Genomic DNA, 19,055 nt, shown 5'->3' on the forward strand with positions numbered 1-19,055 from the left:
CGCCTGGTAAAAGCAGGCGCATAGCGTACGTTTAAGAGCGTAAGAGTTTCAAAACATAGAAAAATTAAATGTTACTACTTATTTTTATATTAAAAACCCTGTCTATGAAGGTAAGTTTATCTTTAACATTATTAAAACATTAAAAAACATTTCACTAAAACATTTAATTGAATGCAATTTCTATTCATTTAAAAAAAGTGGTGTTTTTTTTATTTATGTTTGTGTTATATTTGATTTTAGGGGTATTCTCATTGATAGTAGCAGGAGCTCGGGGCTCCCATTACTGTGAATGAGAATGCTACATTGTGATTGGTTGCTCCGGCCCACGTAATCCCAGGATGCGCATACTGTTGTGTAGGCATGCCTGTTCACTGTGTGATGTCTGTAACACTGTTATGCCACATTGAATGTACCCTTGTACTGTACACACCTTACCGGTACACCAGAGGGTGCTGTTGCTGGAGACCCAGGGGTTGCCTGCACACGGCAGGTAACCCAGTATAAAAAGGAACACACAGCTTGTTGTCAGCACTCAGGAGCTGCTAATAAAGGATTATAGGTCTGCACAGTTTAAGTACCATACCCTGCCTCATGGAGTCATTACTAAAGATGCCTACATACACCACAACTGGTGACGGGAATACGGGATCACAAACTACACGTTCAACATGTCTAACCTCAGCAACTTTCAGCAATTTACAGAGGGGGAAGATTGGGATGCTTTTGTGGAAAGATTGGAACACTTCTTTATAGCCAATGAGCTGGACGGGGACACACCGGCCACATTACCGAACAAACGCAGGGTCATCCTGCTTAGCAGTTGTGGGCCCACCATCTACGGTCTCGTCAGGAACTTACTAGCCCCGAAGAAGACAACCACCAAGAGCTATGAGGAACTTGTAACAATCATACAGGAACAATTAAAACCGAAAGAAAGCATCCTCACAGCCAGGCACCGGTTCTACACTTACCGGCGATCTGAGGGCCAAGATATTGCCAAGTATGCTGCACACTTAAGAAGACTAGCTGCACCGTGTGAGCTTGGCGACCACCTTAATGAAGCACTAAGGGACATATTTTTCATCGGAATCGGCCACAAAGGCCTCCTACACAAATTGCTCTCGGCTGACATCACTGTCACCTTACAGAAAGCAATCCAAGTGAGCCAGGCCTACATGGTTTCGGCCAGCGACTCCAGGCGAATACTGACCCAGGACTCTAAACCGACGAGCACAGTGCACCGCATGGACACTTCTAAAGGCAGAAATTCTGTCCCGAGTCCCGCAACCCTGAGTCCGCCACATGGGGCAAACCGGATGGCCCCGTGCTGGCGCTGTGGAGGAAACCACAGGGCCTACCAGTGCCGCTACAAAGACTATGCATGCAAGGGCTGCAAAGAAAAAGGGCACCTTCAGAGAATGTATAGGCAACCCCTGGGTCTCCAGCAACAGCACCCTCTGGTGTACCGGTAAGGTGTGTACAGTACAAGGGTACATTCAATGTTGCATAACAGTGTTACAGACATCACACAGTGAACAGGCATGCCGACACAACAATACTCCCCCCTGAGCATTTTTCATATCCTTGTTGTCATAACCGGGGGAGGTGATCAGTGGTGGGCTATGGGAGGCTGTGGTGAGGGTTGTGTGATTACTGTAATCATTATTTAATTCTCGGGAATATTGTTTGGCCATGCCCATCGATCTCGCTGTCTGACAAGCAATCTCAAAAGTTAAGTCATCCGTCGTCAATAACTTCCTTCTGATCGCATCATATTTTACCCCACAAGCAAAACGATCCCGTAATACGCGGTTTTGAAAGTTTCCAAAATTACAGTGCATCGATAGCTTTTTTAATGCTACGATGTAATCACTGATACTTCCATCAGCCTTTTGATTCCGAATCCCAAAACGATAGCTTTCAGCAATTTCTAACTGTTTGGGGTTATAGTGCTGCTCCAGCTTCGTTAAAATCTCTTTAAGCGTTGTGTCCTTTGGCAGATTTACAAGAGTGTCATATAATGCCGGACCTGCCTCCGATAAGAAGATCGCTTTCTTACTTTCCAACACAGCCCAGTTCTGGACTGCATTGTCTGGAACTTCGATTATGTTATTTGCAGTGAAATACATTTCTAGCCGATCCACATACGCTTTAAAATGTTCCCGGTCATGTCTATATTTCCCCAAATGTCCGATTACCCCTGCCATTTTAATCTCTAGCTGTTCACACCGTGTGCTGTATTTTACCTCGGATTTTGTAGCTTTTTTCCAAAGACAGAAACTTCCAAAGTCTCTCTGTCGGCTGGCTGAATCCTTCCCCAACAAAATTTAAGCTTTAAATCATCTGAAAAAAAATCACATCTCTCCGCCAAATGTGATATCTGACTCATCAGATAGTTTTAATACACCAGTAGCAAATCCTAAATCCAATGTACTGGAAACAAATCCAGGAGAGAATCAGAATGAAAGTCTGAGTCCGAGTCAGGAAAACAAAGAGCCTGAAGTTAGAGTGAGTTCAAATGAAAATCAAGGAAATTCCATGGAGGAAAACGTTCCTCAGGATGAGCCTCAAATGAGTGTGAAATCAACACCAGGTTTGGAAGGTTTTCGAAACAGAAAACAAGTGATAAAGTTAAATTTATAAATATGAAAAAAAGAAGTCTATATCCTGTGTTATGTATAAACATGAAAGTTATGTATGATGTTTGTTATAATAACTTCTTCATTAAGGAGGGAGAAGTGTAATGTCTGTAAGCTTGTAATGTTTGTAGCTCCACACTGTGGATGTGGGCGTATTGTGTACTGCAACTGCAGAGTAATAATAAACAGAACCAGGCAGATTTCCGGAGGCTTCCGAGAGTGCTGCCTGCCATGTTAGGAGCTGTGTGTGCTGTGCTCTGTGAATATATCACAGAGTGGGTGCTGCCCAGATTCACCAGAATGATACCGCGGCTAAAAGGGTTAAATTATTAGCACAGGTTGCACAGACTGGGCTTGTATTCCCTCGAGCATAGAAGATTAAGGGGTGATCTGTTTAAGTTGAGCAAAGGATTTGACAGGAGTAGACGGAGATAAACTATTTCCTTTGGTGCGGGGAGTCCAGAACAAGGGGGCGTAATCTTAAAATTAGAGCCAGGCCGTTCAGGGGTAATATCGGGAAGCACTTCTTCACACAAAGGGGAGTGGAAATCTGGAAATCTCTCCTCCAAAAAGCTGTTGAGGCTGGAGCGGGTCAACTGAAAAGTTCAAAACTGAAACGGATAAGATTTTTGTTAGTTAAGGGTATTAGGGATACAGAATCAAGGCGGGTAGATGGAGTTAAGACACAGATCAGCCGTGATCTAATTGAATGGCGGAACAGGTTCGAGCGGTTGAATGGCCCACTCCTGTCAATGTGTTCCTTGATAAGATAAAGAAACAAAACATGAGAGGTGCTCTATGAATGCAACTCTTTCTTCCTTTCAATAAATAAGTTGGATGTACTAAATCTTTTTTGAACCTCCTCAAAACCCCTTTCTAAATCTCTTTACATTAAGAAATATAAGAATTAAGAGCAGGCCATACAGCCTCTTCAAGCCTGCTCCTTCGTGAAATATCCCAAGGCATTCCACAAGAGTATTATGAGATTAAATATTTGACATGGAGCCGCATAGATTAGCGCACTTGGTCAAAGAGGTATGTTTTAAGGAGCGTCTTGAAGGAGGAAAGAGAATTAGAGAGGCGGAGAGGTTAATAGAGGGAATTTCAGGCAGCTGAAGGCACGGCCACCAATGGTTGAGCGATTATAATCAGGGATGCTCAAGAGGGCAGAATTAGAGGAGCGCAGACATCTAAGAGGGGTTGTGGGATCGGAGGAGATTACAGAGAGAAGGAGGGGCGAAGCCATGGTAGGATTTGAAAACAAGGATTAGAATTTTAAAATCGAGGCGTTGCTTAACCGGAAGCCAATATAGGTCAGTGAGCACAAGGGTGTTGGGTGAAGGGAGACTTGGTGCGAGTTAGGCCACGGGCAGCCGAGTTTTGGATCGCCTCTAGTTTACGTAGGGTAGAATGTGGGAGGTCAGTCAGGAGTGCGTTGGAATAGTCAAGACTAGAGATAACAAAGGCATGGATGAGGGCTTCAGCAGCAGATGAGCTGAGGCAGGGGCGGAGACGGGCGATGTCATGGAAGTGGAAACAGGCTGCAGATAAGTGGCCGAAAGCTCACTTCAGGGTCAAATATGACACCAAGGTTGTGAACAGTCTGGTTCAGCCTTAGACAGGAGTCGGAGAGAGGGATGGAGTCAGTGGCTGGGGAACAGAGGTTCAGGAGCTGAGAAAATAAAATTAAAAAAACACACACACAGCACCCTCACATTGACAGCTTTTTTTTCGATGCTAAGTTTCAGTAAACACAGTCAGGAAAGCCGAAGAGGGCTTGATGAGAGAAGCCTAACGGCATCAGGCTGTGAAGGGCAACATCCCGCCTGTAGACACGTTACCGTGGCAACCGCGTGCTTTCACCCCGAGCTGCAAAGAACATATTTTGACCCATCTTCAATAATCTGAAACCAATCTCGTTTCATCTGGCTGCTGCACAGCATCATGAAATTCCTGTGAATGGGACTAATCCCCGGCTGAAGTCCAGAAGTATTTGCTAAAGTCAATCGTAACAGCGCTCCTCGTTAGGTGGAGAGTGTCGCTGTTTTACAGCCTGTGAAGGATTTAAAGGATTTAAGCTTGTCTCGAAAGGTCAAATATGTGACCTCTGGCTTTCTTTCTTTTCTCTGTCTTCTTTCCCCGCCCCCAGCGCATCACCAGACCTGTCAACGTGTTAAAGGAGGGACACTCTGGCCGATGGGTCTTCCTCCCCATAGAGGTCAGACGAAACGACAAAAAAAAGCAAGAAATTGCATTTATACAGCGCTTTGCACAACCTCAGCACATTCCCGAAGCGCTTTACAGCCAATGAAGTACTTCTGAAGTGCAGTCACTGTTGCAATGCAATGCAGGAAATGCAGCAATTAATTTGCAAACAGGAATCTCCCGCAAAAAGCAATCTGATAATGACTTGACAAGCTGCTTTAGTTGTGGGATAAATATTGGCCAGGACGCTGGGCAGAACACCTCTGCTCTTCTTCCAAACAGTGACATCGGATCTCTTACGGGCAGACGGAGCCTCAGTTTATCATCATCATAGGCAGTCCCTCGAAATCGAGGAAGACTTGCTTCGACTCCACAAAGTGAGTTCTCAGGTGACTGAACAGTCCAATACGGGAATTACAGTCTCTGTCACAGGTGTGACAGTCAGCGGTTGAAGGAAAGGGTGGGTGGGGAGTCTGGTTTGCCGCACGCTCCTTCCGCTGCCTGCGCCTGGTTTCTGCACGCTCTCGGCGACGAGACTCGAGGTGCTCAGCGCCCTCCCGGATGCTCTTCCTCCACTTAGGGCGCTCTTTGGCCAGGGACTCCCAGGTGTCGGTGAGGATGTTGCATTTTATCAAGGAAGCTGTGAGGGTGTCCTTCAAACGTTTCCTCTTCCCACCTGGAACTCACTTGCCGTGTAAAAATTCTGAGTAGAGCACTTACTTTGGAAATCTTATGTCAAACATGCGAACAATGTGGCCCACCCAGCAGAGCTGGTCGAGTGTGGTCAGTGCTTCGATGTTGAGGATGTTGGCCTTGTCGAGAACGCTAATGTTGGTGCGTCTGTCCTCCCAGGGGATTTGCAGGATCATTAATCCAGGCTTCCAGATTACTAGTCCAGTAACACAACCACTATGCTACCATACCCATCAGTGGGGAAGGAGAGGTCCAGGGGGAGGAGGTGGCGGTCCAATAGCCAGGTCCAGCCGCCCAGTCGCCACAGGAGATTCAACCGGGAAACGCCGATGTGCGGTGTGGCGGAAGGCCTGAGGTAGGCCCGAACTTTTGGGAATCACGGGGTTGAGGTTAGGGTGGGGATTTAAATCTTTAAGACCCCCTATTGGGATCTATTAGGGCTAGGGCTGGGGCTTGGGAAGTTTAGACAGTGGGAGGGGGGAGGTCGAAGGCTGAGCAGCTGCTTAGCAGGGGAGCTCCTGAGGGAGCTGCTACTACGACGTCCATTAACAGGTTGCCTACCTGGTCCATGAAGACCTGTAGGGTGTGTCACACATCTGCAACACATCACCCACCCTGCCCCCCCCCATTCTGAACCCCAGTGCAGCGCTGGCCCCCCCCAATGCCTGCCCCCAAACAAACCTTGGACCACCGACCACCAAGGGCGCTACCCAGCACCGAGCCTGCGACCAACATCTCGCCGAAGGCAATTATGCTCATACAGCAGTGCCTGGTCTCCAGTCGTTCTGGACCCCCTTGCCACTGGACCAAGACCTCGCTCAGCAAAGCCCGTGTGGTAGCCGGTATGCAACGATCACCCCATGTTAAAAGAAATCACGCACAGGCATCTTCCATTCCTCTAACATGAAGTTCGGAACCTGGAACGTCAGGATCCTCATGGACAACTCCAACAGCGACAGACCGGAACGCCACACTGCCATAATTGCCCGGGAACTTAGATGCTTTGATATCGACATCACAGCCCTAAGCGAGACCCGGCGGGCAGGGGAAGGCCAGCTCAAGGAACAAGGTGGGAGTTACATCTTCTTCTGGAAAGGGAAACCAGAGGCAGAACGATGCCTCCACGGAGTCGGCTTCGCCATCAAAAACGAACTGGTCGACTACCTCAAAGATTCCCCCTGCAGGACTAACGAAAGCCTCATGACACTTCGACTCACCCTATCCCGGAACCAATGTGCCACAGTCATCAGTGCTTACGCCCGAACACTCGATGCAACAGATGAGCCCAAAGAGGGTTTTTACTCCAACCTCGAAAAATCCCTGACCTGCGTCCCCGCGGGCGACAAATTAATCCTCCTCGGCGACTTCAACGCCAGGGTCGGCAGGGACACAGACCTCTGGGGAGGGGTGATTGGCAGAGAGGGGGTAGGGAAAGCCAACTCCAGCGGTACCCTACTCCTGACAAAATGTCTAGAGCATGAACTTGTGATCACCAACACCTTATTCCGCCAGAGGGAGAAATGCAAGGTATCGTGGCAACACCCTCGCTCCAAGCACTGGCACCTGCATGACTATGTTGTCGTCCGAGCCAGGGATCGCTAGGATGTGCGCATCACCCGTGCCATGACAGTTGGACGGACCACCACCTAATCAGATAGAAACATAGAAAATAGGTGCAGGAGTAGGCCATTCGGCCCTTCTAGCCTGCACTGCCATTCAATGAGTTCATGGCTGAACATGCAACTTCAGTACCCCATTCCTGCTTTCTCACCATACCCCTTGAAAAGACAATACTTCACTGCAGTGGAGTGTCAGCCTAGATTTTTGTGCTTAAGTTCCTCAAGTGGGATTTGAACCTACAACCTTCTGACTCAGAAGCAAGTGTGCTACCCACTGAGCCACAACTTATAGTGTACCTAACTCACTGACATCAACATAGCCCCAAAGCGAAGGGGGCAGCAGAAGCAGTGTCGCAAAAAAGTCAATGCCGGGGCACTTAAGGACCCAGCTAAGAGAGCCCTTTACAATTAGCGCCTCACAGCTAACCTGGCGTGCCTTGATGACCCCAAGACGCAGAATGCCCACAGCGCTTGGTCTGCCCTCCAGGCCTCCATAACCAGTGTCTGCAAGGAGATGCTCGGTCACTCACCTCAGTGAGACCCCAACACTGCACGAGGTAGAAAAGGCCATAAGACAGCTAAAAAAAAACAAGGCTATGGGAGCGGATGGAATCCCTGCTGAGGCACTGAAGTATGGCGGAGAGGCACTACTGGCACGAATACACAACCTCACCTCTCTCATCTGGAGGGAGGAGAGCATGCCGGGAGATCTTAGAGATGCAGGGATCGTTACCATCTTTAAAAAAGGGACAAGTCCGACTGCGGCAACTACAGAGGAATCTCCCTGCTATCAGCCACCGGGAAAGTTGTCGCTAGAGTCCTCCTCAATCGTCTTCTCCCCGTGGCCGAGGAGCTCCTCTCAGAGTTGCAGTGCGGATTTCGTCCCCTCCGGGACACAACAGACATGATTTTTGCAGCGCAACAGCTGCAGGGAAAATGCAGGGAACAGCACCAGCCCTTATACATGGCCTTCTTCGACCTTACAAAGGCCTTTGACACTGTCAACCGCGAGGGTCTATGGAGCGTCCTCCTCCGTTTCGGATGTCCCTAAAAGTAGGTCACCATTCTCCGCCTGCTCCACGACGACATGCAGGCCGTGATCCTTACCAACGGATCCATCACAGACCCAATCCACGTCCGGACCGGGGTCAAGCAGGGCTGCGTCATCGCCCCAACCCTCTTCTCAATCTTCCTCGCTGCCATGCTCCAGCTCACAGTTGATAAGCTTCCCGCTGGAATGGAGCTAAACTACAGAACCAGTGGGAAGCTGTTCAACCTTCGCCGTCTCCAGGCAAGGTCCAAGACTACTCCAACCTCTGTCGTCGAGTTGCAGTACACGGATGACGCCCATGCTTTCATACGCCATAGTCGACGTATTTACCGAGGCGTATGAAAGCATGGGCCTGACGCTAAACATTATAAGACAAAGGTCCTACGCCAGCCTGTTCTCGCCGCACAGCACTGCCCCCCAAACACGGCGTGGCCCTGGACAACGTGGACTACTTCCCCTATCTCGGGAGTCTCCTGTCAAGAAGAGCAGCCATTGATGATGAGATCTAACACCGCCTCCAGTGCGCCAGTGCAGCCTTCGGCCGCCTGAGGAAAAGAGAGTTTGAAGATCAGTCCCTCAAAACTGTCACCAAGCTCATGGTCTACAGGACTGTAGTGATACCCGCCCTCCTGTATGGCTCAGAGACGTGGACCATGTACAGTAGACACCTCAAGTCGCTGGAGAAATACCACCAGCGATGTCTCCGCAAGATCCTACAAATCCCCTGGGAGGACAGATGCACAAACATTAGCGTCCTCGTCCAGGCCAACATTCCCAGCATTGAAGCACTGAACACAGTTGATCAGCTCCGCTGGGCAGGCCACATAGTTCGCATGCCAGACACGAGACTCCCAAAGCAAGCGCTCTACTCGGAACTCATCCATGGCAAATAAGCCAAAGGCGGGCAGAGGAAACATTACAAGGACACCCTCAAAGCCTCCCTGATAAAGTGCGACATCCCCACTGACATCTGGGAGTCCTTGGTCATAGACCGCCCTAATTGGAGGAAGTGCATTCGGGAGGGCGCTGAGCTCCTCGAGTATCGTCGCCAAGAGTATGCAGAAATCAAGCGTAGGCAACGGAAGGAGCGTGCGGCAAACCAGGCATCCTGCCCACCCTTTCCTTCAACGACTGTCTGTCCCACCTGTGACAGAGACTGTAATTCCCGTATTGGACCGTTCAGTCACCTGAGAACTCACTTTTAGAGTGGAAGCAAGTCTTCCTCGATTCCAAGGGACTGCCTATGATGATGAGTGAGTTGTACTCTTCTGCCTCTGAGTCAGAAGGTTGTGGGTTTGAGGCCCACTCCAGAGACTCGAGCACAAATCTAGGTTGAAATCCAGTGCAGTGCTGAGGGAGCGCTGCACTATCGGAGGTGCCGTCTTTCGGATGAGATGTTAAACCGAAGCCCCGTCTGCCCTCTCAGGTGGACGTAAAAGATCCCATGGCACTATTTTGCAGAAGAGCAGAGGGAGAGTTATCCCCGGTGTCCTGGGCCTATTGTATATCCTACATTATAACAGTGACTACACTTCCAAAGGACTTCACTGGCTGTAAAGCGATTTCGGACGTCCTGAGATCATGAAAGGCGCTGTACAGATTCTTCTTTTTCTTTTCTTTACAACATGGATGGCAAGTGGGGAAGGACACAGTTCGTGCCAGTACTTACTAACATCCAGCAATAAAAATCTGGAAACAGCTCAGTTGGAGAATGAGGTTAAACAGAGAAAAATAACTTAACGGAATAGAAATTGAAACCTGATTAATCCTACGGTCCTTGAGAACCTTTGCAGCTCCAGGAGATCCCACACTAACACATTTTTGTGGCATTGCATGCATCTTAGAATTCCCGGAGTCTTGATTGTTGGATACTGGGCACGCCTCCAAAAGATATGCTTGATCCACAACAATTAGCCAAATTGTGTTGAAGATTTGCTGACACTCTACCAAAGGATACAGAATTGTACAAACAGGACCAAAAGGACCGGCAGTCATAAAAGAGGCTACATAAATGCACAATCATTCTTTCTTTCTTAGCAAGCTTTGGTTTCACCCTGGGGGGTTCAGAGATTGAATCCAGCCCAGGCTAACAAGACATGCTTGCTGGCTGTGTCGTTAGCTTGGCTCAATTGGCCGCTGTAATGTACGCACCTGCAAGTATGCTCAGAGACGTGAGGAGCTGTTGCTTTGTGAGTGGCTTAGCCAGTCACGTGACGTTCACAAGACTCAATAAAACCCCAGTCAGTTGTGTCTCGGTCATCCACGATGAGCTATGCAGTTGTAAGCCCAGTGGATGAACTGGTAATGTGTAGTGTGATTGTCAAACCTTTGTTAATAAACCAACTATAGCAATGTGTTGCTATGAATTCTTAAGCAAAGAACCCGTGAAACAAAAACATTACAGTTGCATTGTTGCACGAGTGAGTAAGTTGTGAAGTTAAGCTTCACGAGGAACACAGGAACAGGAGTAGGCCATTCAGCCCCTCGAGCATGCTCCGCTCTTCAATTAGATCATGGCTCATCTGTATCTCAACTCCATCTACCGGCCTTGGTTCCATATCCCTTGACACCTTTACAGACCAAAAATCTATCCATCTCCATTGTCCAAGTGAAGTAGCTGTACCAGAATAAAACAGGAGCTGCTGAAACTGAGTGACGGAAGCGGAAAAGTGCGCCGTCTCTCGATGAGCAGACAAAAGACAATTTATCCGACATTTGGTTCGATTCTCGTCGCTTACCGCTAAAAAGCACGGTTGGATGCTCCTTCTTGCTGCACTGTGGCTCGTACTCCAGAAGGCGCTTTACATTCTGGGAGGCAGTGAGGTGGCAGCGGACAATCAGCAGAATGCATGGGACAGACAGACAGCAGGTCACCAGCCGCGACACGCCCATGGTGTCTGTCGAAGGTCTTGGCTACCAGGGTGGTGGGACGTGGGAGGCGTGCCTGAAAGGAAACAGATTGGTTTACTTGTAACGCAAGTCTGAGAGCTTGCTGGTTAGAAAGGTCCATTAACACTACATCCAGTGAACCTCTTAGCCCAGAAAGGAAGGAAAGAAAAGGAAAGGAAAGGAAAGGAAGGAAGGAAGGAAGGAAGGAAGCCAATGAAGTACTTTTTGGAGTGCAGTCATAAGAACATAAGAAATAGGAGCAGGAGTAGGCCATAAGGCCCCTCGAGCCTGCTCCGCCATTTAATAATATCATGGCTGATCTGATCATGGACTCAGCTCCACTTCCCTGCCCGCTCCCCATAACCCTTTATTCTCTTATCGCTCAAAAATCTGTCTATCTCCATCTTAAATATATTCAATGTCCCAGCTTTCACAGCTCTCTGAGGCAGAGAATTACATAGATTTACAACCCTCTGAGAGAAGAAATTCCTCCTCATCTCAGTTTTAAATGGGCGGCCCCTTATTCTAAAACTATGTCCCCTAGTTTTAGATTCCCCTATGAGTGGAAATATCCTTCCTGCATCCACCTTGTTGAGCCCCCTCATTATCCTATAAGTTTCAATACGATCACCTCTCATTCTTCTGAACTCCAATGTGTATAGGCCCAACCTTTCCTCATAAGTCAACCCCCTCATCTCCAGAATCAACATAAGAACATAAGAATTAGGAACAGGAGTAGGCCATCTAGCCCCTCGAGCCTGCTCCGCCATTCAACAAGATCATGGCTGATCTGGCCGTGGACTCAGCTCCACTTACCCGCCCGCTCCCCATAACCCTTAATTCCCTTATTGGTTAAAAATCTATCTATCTGTGATTTGAATACATTCAATGAGCTAGCCTCAACTGCTTCCTTGAGCAGAGAATTCCACAGATTCACAACCCTCTGCGAGAAGAAATTCCTTCTCAACTCGGTTTTAAATTGGCTCCCCCATATTTTAAGGCTGTGCCCCCTAGTTCTAGTCTCCCCGACCAGTGGAAACAACCTATCTGCCTCTATCTTGTCTATCCCTTTCATTATTTTAAATGTTTCTATAAGATCACCCCTCATCCTTCTGAACTGCAACGAGTAAAGACCCAGTCTACTCAATCTATCATCATAAGCTAACCCTCTCATCTCCGGAATCAGCCTAGTGAATCGTCTCTGCACCCCCTCCAAAGCTAGTATATCCTTCCTTAAGTAAGGTGACCAAAACTGCACGCAGTACTCCAGGTGCGGCCTCACCAATACCCTGTACAGTTGCAGCAGGACCTCCCTGCTTTTGTACTCCATCCCTCTCGCAATGAAGGCCAACATTCCATTTGCCATCCTGATTACCTGCTGCAACTGCAAACTAACTTTTTGGGATTCAAGGACCCCCAGGTCCCTCTGCACCGCAGCATGTTGTAAATTCTCCCCAATCAAATAATATTCCCTTTTACTGTTTTTTTTTCCAAGGTGGATGACCTCACATTTTCCGACATTGTATTCCATCTGCCAAACCTTAGCCCATTCGCTTAACCTATCTAAATCTCTTTGCAGCCTCTCTGTGTCCTCTACACAACCCGCTTTCCCACTAATCTTTGTGTCATCTGCAAATAGAAACATAGAAACATAGAAACATAGAAAATAGGTGCAGGAGTAGGCCATTCGGCCCTTCTAGCCTGCACCGCCATTCAATGAGTTCATGGCTGAACATGCAACTTCAGTACCCCATTCCTGCTTTCTCACCATACCCCTTGATTCCCCGAGTAGTAAGGACTTCATCTAACTCCTTTTTGAATATATTTAGTGAATTGGCCTCAACAACTTTCTGTGGTAGAGAATTCCACAGGTTCACCACTCTCTGGGTGAAGAAATTCCTCCTCATCTCGGTCCTAAATGGCTTCCCCCTTATCCTTAGACTGTGTCCCCTGGTTCTGGACTTCCCCAACATTGGGAAAATTCTTCCTGCATCTAACCTGTCTAACCCCGTCAGAATTTTAAACGTTTCTATGAGGTCCCCTCTCATTCTTCTGAACTCCAGTGAATACAAGCCCAGTTGATCCAGTCTTTCTTGATAGGTCAGTCCCGCCATCCCAGGAATCAGTCTGGTGAACCTTCGCTGCACTCCCTCAATAGCAAGAATGTCCTTCCTCAGGTTAGGAGACCAAAACTGTACACAATACTCCAGGTGTGGCCTCACCAAGGCCCTGTACAATTGTAGCAACACCTCCCTGCCCCTGTACTCAAATCCCCTCGCTATGAAGGCCAACATGCCATTTGCTTTCTTAACCGCCTGCTGTACCTGCATGCCAACCTTCAATGACTGATGTACCATGACACCCAGGTCTCGTTGCACATCCCCTTTTCCTAATCTGTCACCATTCAGATAATAGTCTGTCTCTCTGTTTTTACCACCAAAGTGGATAACCTCACATTTATCCACATTATACTTCATCTGCCATGCATTTGCCCACTCACCTAACCTATCCAAGTCGCTCTGCAGCCTCATAGCATCCTCCTTGCAGCTCACACTGCCACCCAACTTAGTGTCATCCGCAAATTTGGAGATACTACATTTAATCTCCTCGTCTAAATCATTAATGTACAGTGTAAACAGCTGGGGCCCCAGCACTGAACCTTTTTGTTACACTACACTCTGTCCCCTCTTCCAGGTCATCTATGTATGTAACAGTTGTGGTCCCAGCACCGATCCCTGTGGTACACCACTAACCATCGATTTCCAACCCGAAAAGGACCCATTTATCCCGACTCTCTGCTTTCTGTTAGCCAGCCAATTCTCTATCCATGCTAATACATTTCCTCTGACTCCGCGTACCTTTATCTTCTGCAGTAACCTTTTGTGTGGCACCTTATCGAATGCCTTTTAGAAATCTAAATACACCACATCCATCGGTACACCTCTATCCACCATGCTCGTTATATCAACCTAGAGAACCTTCTCTGAACAGCCTCCAACTGTTGTAATGTAGGAAACGCGGCAGACAATTTGTGCACAGCAAGCTCCCACAAACAGCAATGTGATAATGACCAGATAATCTTTTTTTTTTGTTGTTGTGTTGATTGAGGAATTTATATTGGCCGGGAGACCGGAGGTAACTTCCCTGCTCTTCTTCAAAATAGTGTCATAGGATCTTTTACGTCCACTTGAGTGAGCAGACGGGCCCTTGGTTTAACGTCTCATCCGAGAGATGACACCTGGGGCACTGCAGCACTCCCTCAGCACTGCACTGGGAGTGTCAGCTGAGACTTTTCTTGTTCAAGTCCTTGGTGCGGGACTTAAACTCATAACCTTCTGTCTCAGAGGCGAGTGTGCTACCCACTGAGCCACAGCTGACACTATGAGGGAGAAAGGAACAGAGGGTTATGCTGATAGAGTTAGATGAGGCAAGATAAGAGGAGGCTCGATTGGAGCATAAAAGCCGACATGGACTGGTTGGGCCAAATGGCCTGCTTCTGTGCTGTATATCCTGTGTAACTCTGTAATCTTTGTCCGCTTAAAAATCTTAGTCAGTCCCATTCGGACCTTTCTGTCCTCGACGGCTTACACTGTTCAATGAAGCTCAAGGAACAGTGCCTGATCTTTCTACTGCACACTTTACAGCCCCACAGTCTCAACAATGAGTTTAACCATTTCAGACCATAACCACCGCTCCTATTTCCTCAGACAGCAGGTGCTGGTAATGGTTCTGCTGTAACCATTTACACCTTCTCTGGACCCAGCTTTTGTTTAAGAATATAAGAACTAGGTACAGCAGTAGGCCATTCGGCCCCTCGAGCCCGCTCCACCATCGATAAGATCATGGCCGATCTTCTACCTCAACACCACTTTTCCGCCCGATCCCCATATCCCTTGATTCCCCAAGAATCCAAAATTCTATTGATCTCTGTCAATCGCTGGAGGGGTGAAGTCCTCCCACTTCCAATGGATCTTCTCCATCCACCTTCTTCCGAGTAGCATTGGTTCATCACCTGCAACAATCCACAGAGGTAACTTGTGCACCGCGCCATCATGGAGTACCTTAACATCTGCACTACCAACGACTGGGCTAAGTTCATCGGTGTAGGTGCGTAGCTTTGCCTGAACTTGGGTCGTTCAGCTTGATTGTCCCATAGCCTCTCAAAGGCTTCTTGATGCAGTACTGACTGGCTCGCTCCTGTGTCCACCTCCATGAAGACTGGAACGCCATCTATCTCGACTTCCATCCCCAACGGGGAACACTCGGTGGTGCAGGTGAACATGCTATATACCACGTTGCAGGAGTCTCTGCCTATCATTTCATAATCCGTGCTGGATTCATGGCCATCTGCAGACTCTTCATCAACGCAATGAGTCATATTTCTCTTACACATTCACTGGAGGTGGCCCTTTGTGCTACAGTCTTTGTGTACATAGTCTTTAAAATGACACCGGTGAGCCCTGTGATTCCGTCCACAACGCCAGCATGGAGCTACTCGACTAGCCCCCCTCGGCAGACTCTGAGTTAAGGGACTCGGGGGTCTGTTCTCTCTTCCCTGAGAAGGTTCGCATTCTACAGTCCAGCCTCTAAAAGGTGCCACTCTGTGCACAGTACTTGCCGGGTTTGAGTCCCGAGGGTGAGTCATCTGCCTAGAGCCGCAGGTCGAGGTCATGAATGCCTGGCTCGTGGAGATGGCCTTCTGCAGTGTGACTGTGGTATCCGCCGACAGCAGCTTATGAAGAAGGCCCTCATGGCCAATTCCAAAGACAAAAATGTCCCTCAGCGCTTCGGTGAGGTAGTCGCTGAAATCACACGGTGCCGCCAGCCTCCTGAGGTCTGTGGCGTATTTCGCGATTTCCTGGCCTGCGAGCCATCGGTGAGTGTAGATGGATGGTCTCCTTGGGCTTGAGTTGCTCATGGATCAGTGTTACGAGCTCCTCGTACGTCTTGGTCATTGTCTTAGCTGGTGCCAGCAAGTCCCTGACGAGGCCATAGACGGTGGGCCCACAACTGGTTAGCAGGATAGCTCTGCACTTGCCAGCCAGTGTGGGCCGGGTTGTCTCCTGCCGGGTCGTTTGCTGTGAAGAAATGGTCGAGCCTCTCCACAAAGGCGTCCCAATCATCACCATCGGCGAACTGCTACAACGTACCAAGGGTAGCCATTTTCACGTGAAAGTCCGTAATCTCGTCGCCAATTGTTGTGTCCTTGGATGCTCTGATAATGACTCCACGAGGCAATGTGTTGTATTTGAACTGCAGTGACAGTCCTTTATTGATAACTCCAGAGTGAGGATCACACCTGGTGGCCTGCCTTTTATACTAGGCCAGGCACACCTGTACAGGTAACCTACAAGTCTCCCACTGCTGTGCCCCCTGGTGGCACACCTTGTGATAGTACCAACAGTAGCCATGTAGGATACATGACACTCATAAACTGGTAAATCTCCAATTTCTTCCAATCCTGTTGAAAGGTCATCAGCCTGAAACATTAACTCTATTTCTCTTTCTCCACAGATGCTGCCTGACCTGCTGAGAGTTTTCCAGCATTTTCTGTTTTAGTACGTCCCGAGCGTGTCGTGAAAACTGACACATTTGGAGAGAGAAGCATGTCTCCATTCCCGGCTGGAGGGGCAGCGGTTTCAGAAGATCTGGTCCTCCTTCTATGGGTAGAGGACCTCGTTTATGGTGGTCCTTGACTCTAACAGATAACTTTCTCCCCCCAGCGTCAGCTGTGGCTCAGTGGGTAGCACACGCGCCTCTGAGTCAGGAAGTTGTAGATTCAAGTCCCACTCCAGGGACTTGAGTGCATAAATCTTGTTATGTATGTAACCTCTTGGAGTTCTTCTATACACAACAAATCTAGGCTGACACTCCCAGTGCCATCTTTCGGATGAGACGTTAAACCGAGGCCCTGTCTGCCCTCTCAGGTAGACGTAAAAGATCCTATGTCACTATTTCGAAGAAGTGCAGGGGAGTTAACACCGGTGTCCGGGCCAATATTTATCCCTCAATCAATATAACAAAAGCAGATTACCTAGTCATTGTCACATTGCTGTTTGTGGGAGCTTGCTATGCGCAAATTGGCTGCCATATTTCCCACATTACAACAGTGACTACACTCCAAAAGAACTTCATTGGCTGGCCTCCCACATTCTGCACTACGAAAACTTAAGGTCATCCAAAACTTCGCAGCCTGTGTCCTAACTCGCACCAAGTCCCGCTCACCCAGCACCGCTGTGCTCGCCGACCTACATTGGCAACATCTTGATTTCAAAATTCCCATCCTTGTTTACAAATCCCTCCATGGCCTCGCCCCTTCCTATCTCTGTAATCCCCTCCAGCCCCACAAGCCCCCGAGATATCTGCGTTCCTCAAATTCTGACCCCTTGAGCATCCCTGATTATAACTGTTCAACCATCGGTGGCCGTGCCTTCAGCTGCCTGGGCCCTAAGCTCTGGAACTCCCTCCCTAAACCTCTCCGCCTCTCTACCTCTCTCTCCTCCTTTAACACACTCCTTAAAACCTGCCTCTTTAACCAAGCTTTTGGTCGTCTGCCGTCATTTCTTCTGATGTGGCACGGTGCCAAATCTATCTGTTTTGTCTTATAACACTCCTGTGAAGCATCTTGGGACGTTGTGCTACATTAAAAGCGCTATACAAAAAAAAGTTTTTGTTGTAAAATGCTTTGGGTTGTCTGGCGCTATATAAATGCAACTCTTTCTTTCTTTCTTTCTCTCTCCCCTGGTGGGTTATGGTTACAAAGATCAAAGCAAGCTTGCCCAAGTGGCCGCTCATTCTATGAGTGCCCAAGTGGGGGATGCGGGGGGAAGAGATATTTTGATTGTCACCAATGTGCTCATACAGCTGCAGCACACACGTTACTGTTCTCCAACTCAAGCAGTCAATATACCCATGGAACGATTCCCCAATCGTTCCGAAGGGGTGTGGAGGGAGGAGCAAAGACCGAGATAGAGCACTCGGTGAAATGGGAAGAGGAACTTTTACCCGCGCGCGACAAACCTCGGACAGATGGGACGGGCAAGATTCAGACAGCTCGTTAGCGAAAAGACTTTGCTTTAAAATAAATGAAGCGTAAAAAGCCACTGCCTCCATGCGTGCCACAGCTGCACTGCAAACACAGGGGGCTTTATCTCAGCGGGAACACAACCTAATGTCAGGCAATCCACACGCATTACACATGGTGAATTAATAGTGCATGTTCGGCCAATGCATTGCGTATTAATAGGACCCCAGTGTGCATTCCAGCAGGGTGCTTCTGTAAATTTCATCACAAGAGTCTTTAGCAATTCAGTGACAGTGCTATACACACCCTCGGTTCGGGTTCGGACTTGGAACTAAATTGACAATCTTTATATGACTGATATATGAAGAAAGACCGGATCGACTAGGCTTATATTCACTGGAATTTAGGAGAATGAGAGGGGATCTCACAGAAACATATAAAATTCTGGTAGGATTGAACAGGTTAGATGCAGGAAGAATGTTCCCAATGTTGGGGAAGTCCAGAACCAGGGGTCACAGTCTAAGGATAAGGGGTAAGCCATTTAGGACCAAGATGAGGGGAAACTTCTTCACTCAGAGAATTGTGAACCTGTGGAATTCTCTACCACAGAAAGTTGTTGAGGCCAGTTCATTAGATATATTCAAAAGGGAGTTAGATGTGGCCCTTATGGCTAAAGGTATCAAGGGGTATGGAGAGAAAGCAGGAATGGGGTACTAAAGTTGCAAAAATGATCAGCCATGATCATATTGAATGGTGGTGCAGACTCGAAGGGCCGAATGGCTTACTCCTGCACCTATTTTCTATGTTTCTATTTTTCATTTTTTTTCAAACATAGAAACATAGAAAATAGGTGCAGGAGTAGGCCATTCGGCCCTTCGAGCCTGCACCACCATTCAATAAGATCATGGCTGATCATTCACCTCAGTACCCCTTTC

At 48.2% G+C, this 19,055-nt stretch overlaps 1 protein-coding gene across 2 annotated transcripts in view; it reads right to left on the minus strand.

Moving 5' to 3' along the window:
* The window catches only part of sema5ba (sema domain, seven thrombospondin repeats (type 1 and type 1-like), transmembrane domain (TM) and short cytoplasmic domain, (semaphorin) 5Ba), a 483,409-nt gene that overhangs the window by 282,974 nt on the left and 181,380 nt on the right, over positions 1-19,055 (minus strand). For both annotated transcript variants that reach the window (XM_070875254.1, XM_070875253.1), the window contains exon 3: positions 10,946-11,151. In XM_070875254.1, coding sequence (XP_070731355.1) covers positions 10,946-11,099 — 154 coding nt within the window. In that variant the 5' untranslated portion in view covers positions 11,100-11,151. The remainder of the gene's footprint in view (positions 1-10,945; positions 11,152-19,055) is intronic.

The sequence above is a fragment of the Pristiophorus japonicus genome, chromosome 3 (assembly GCF_044704955.1).
Source record: "Pristiophorus japonicus isolate sPriJap1 chromosome 3, sPriJap1.hap1, whole genome shotgun sequence".
Classification (NCBI taxonomy): Eukaryota; Metazoa; Chordata; class Chondrichthyes; family Pristiophoridae; genus Pristiophorus; species Pristiophorus japonicus.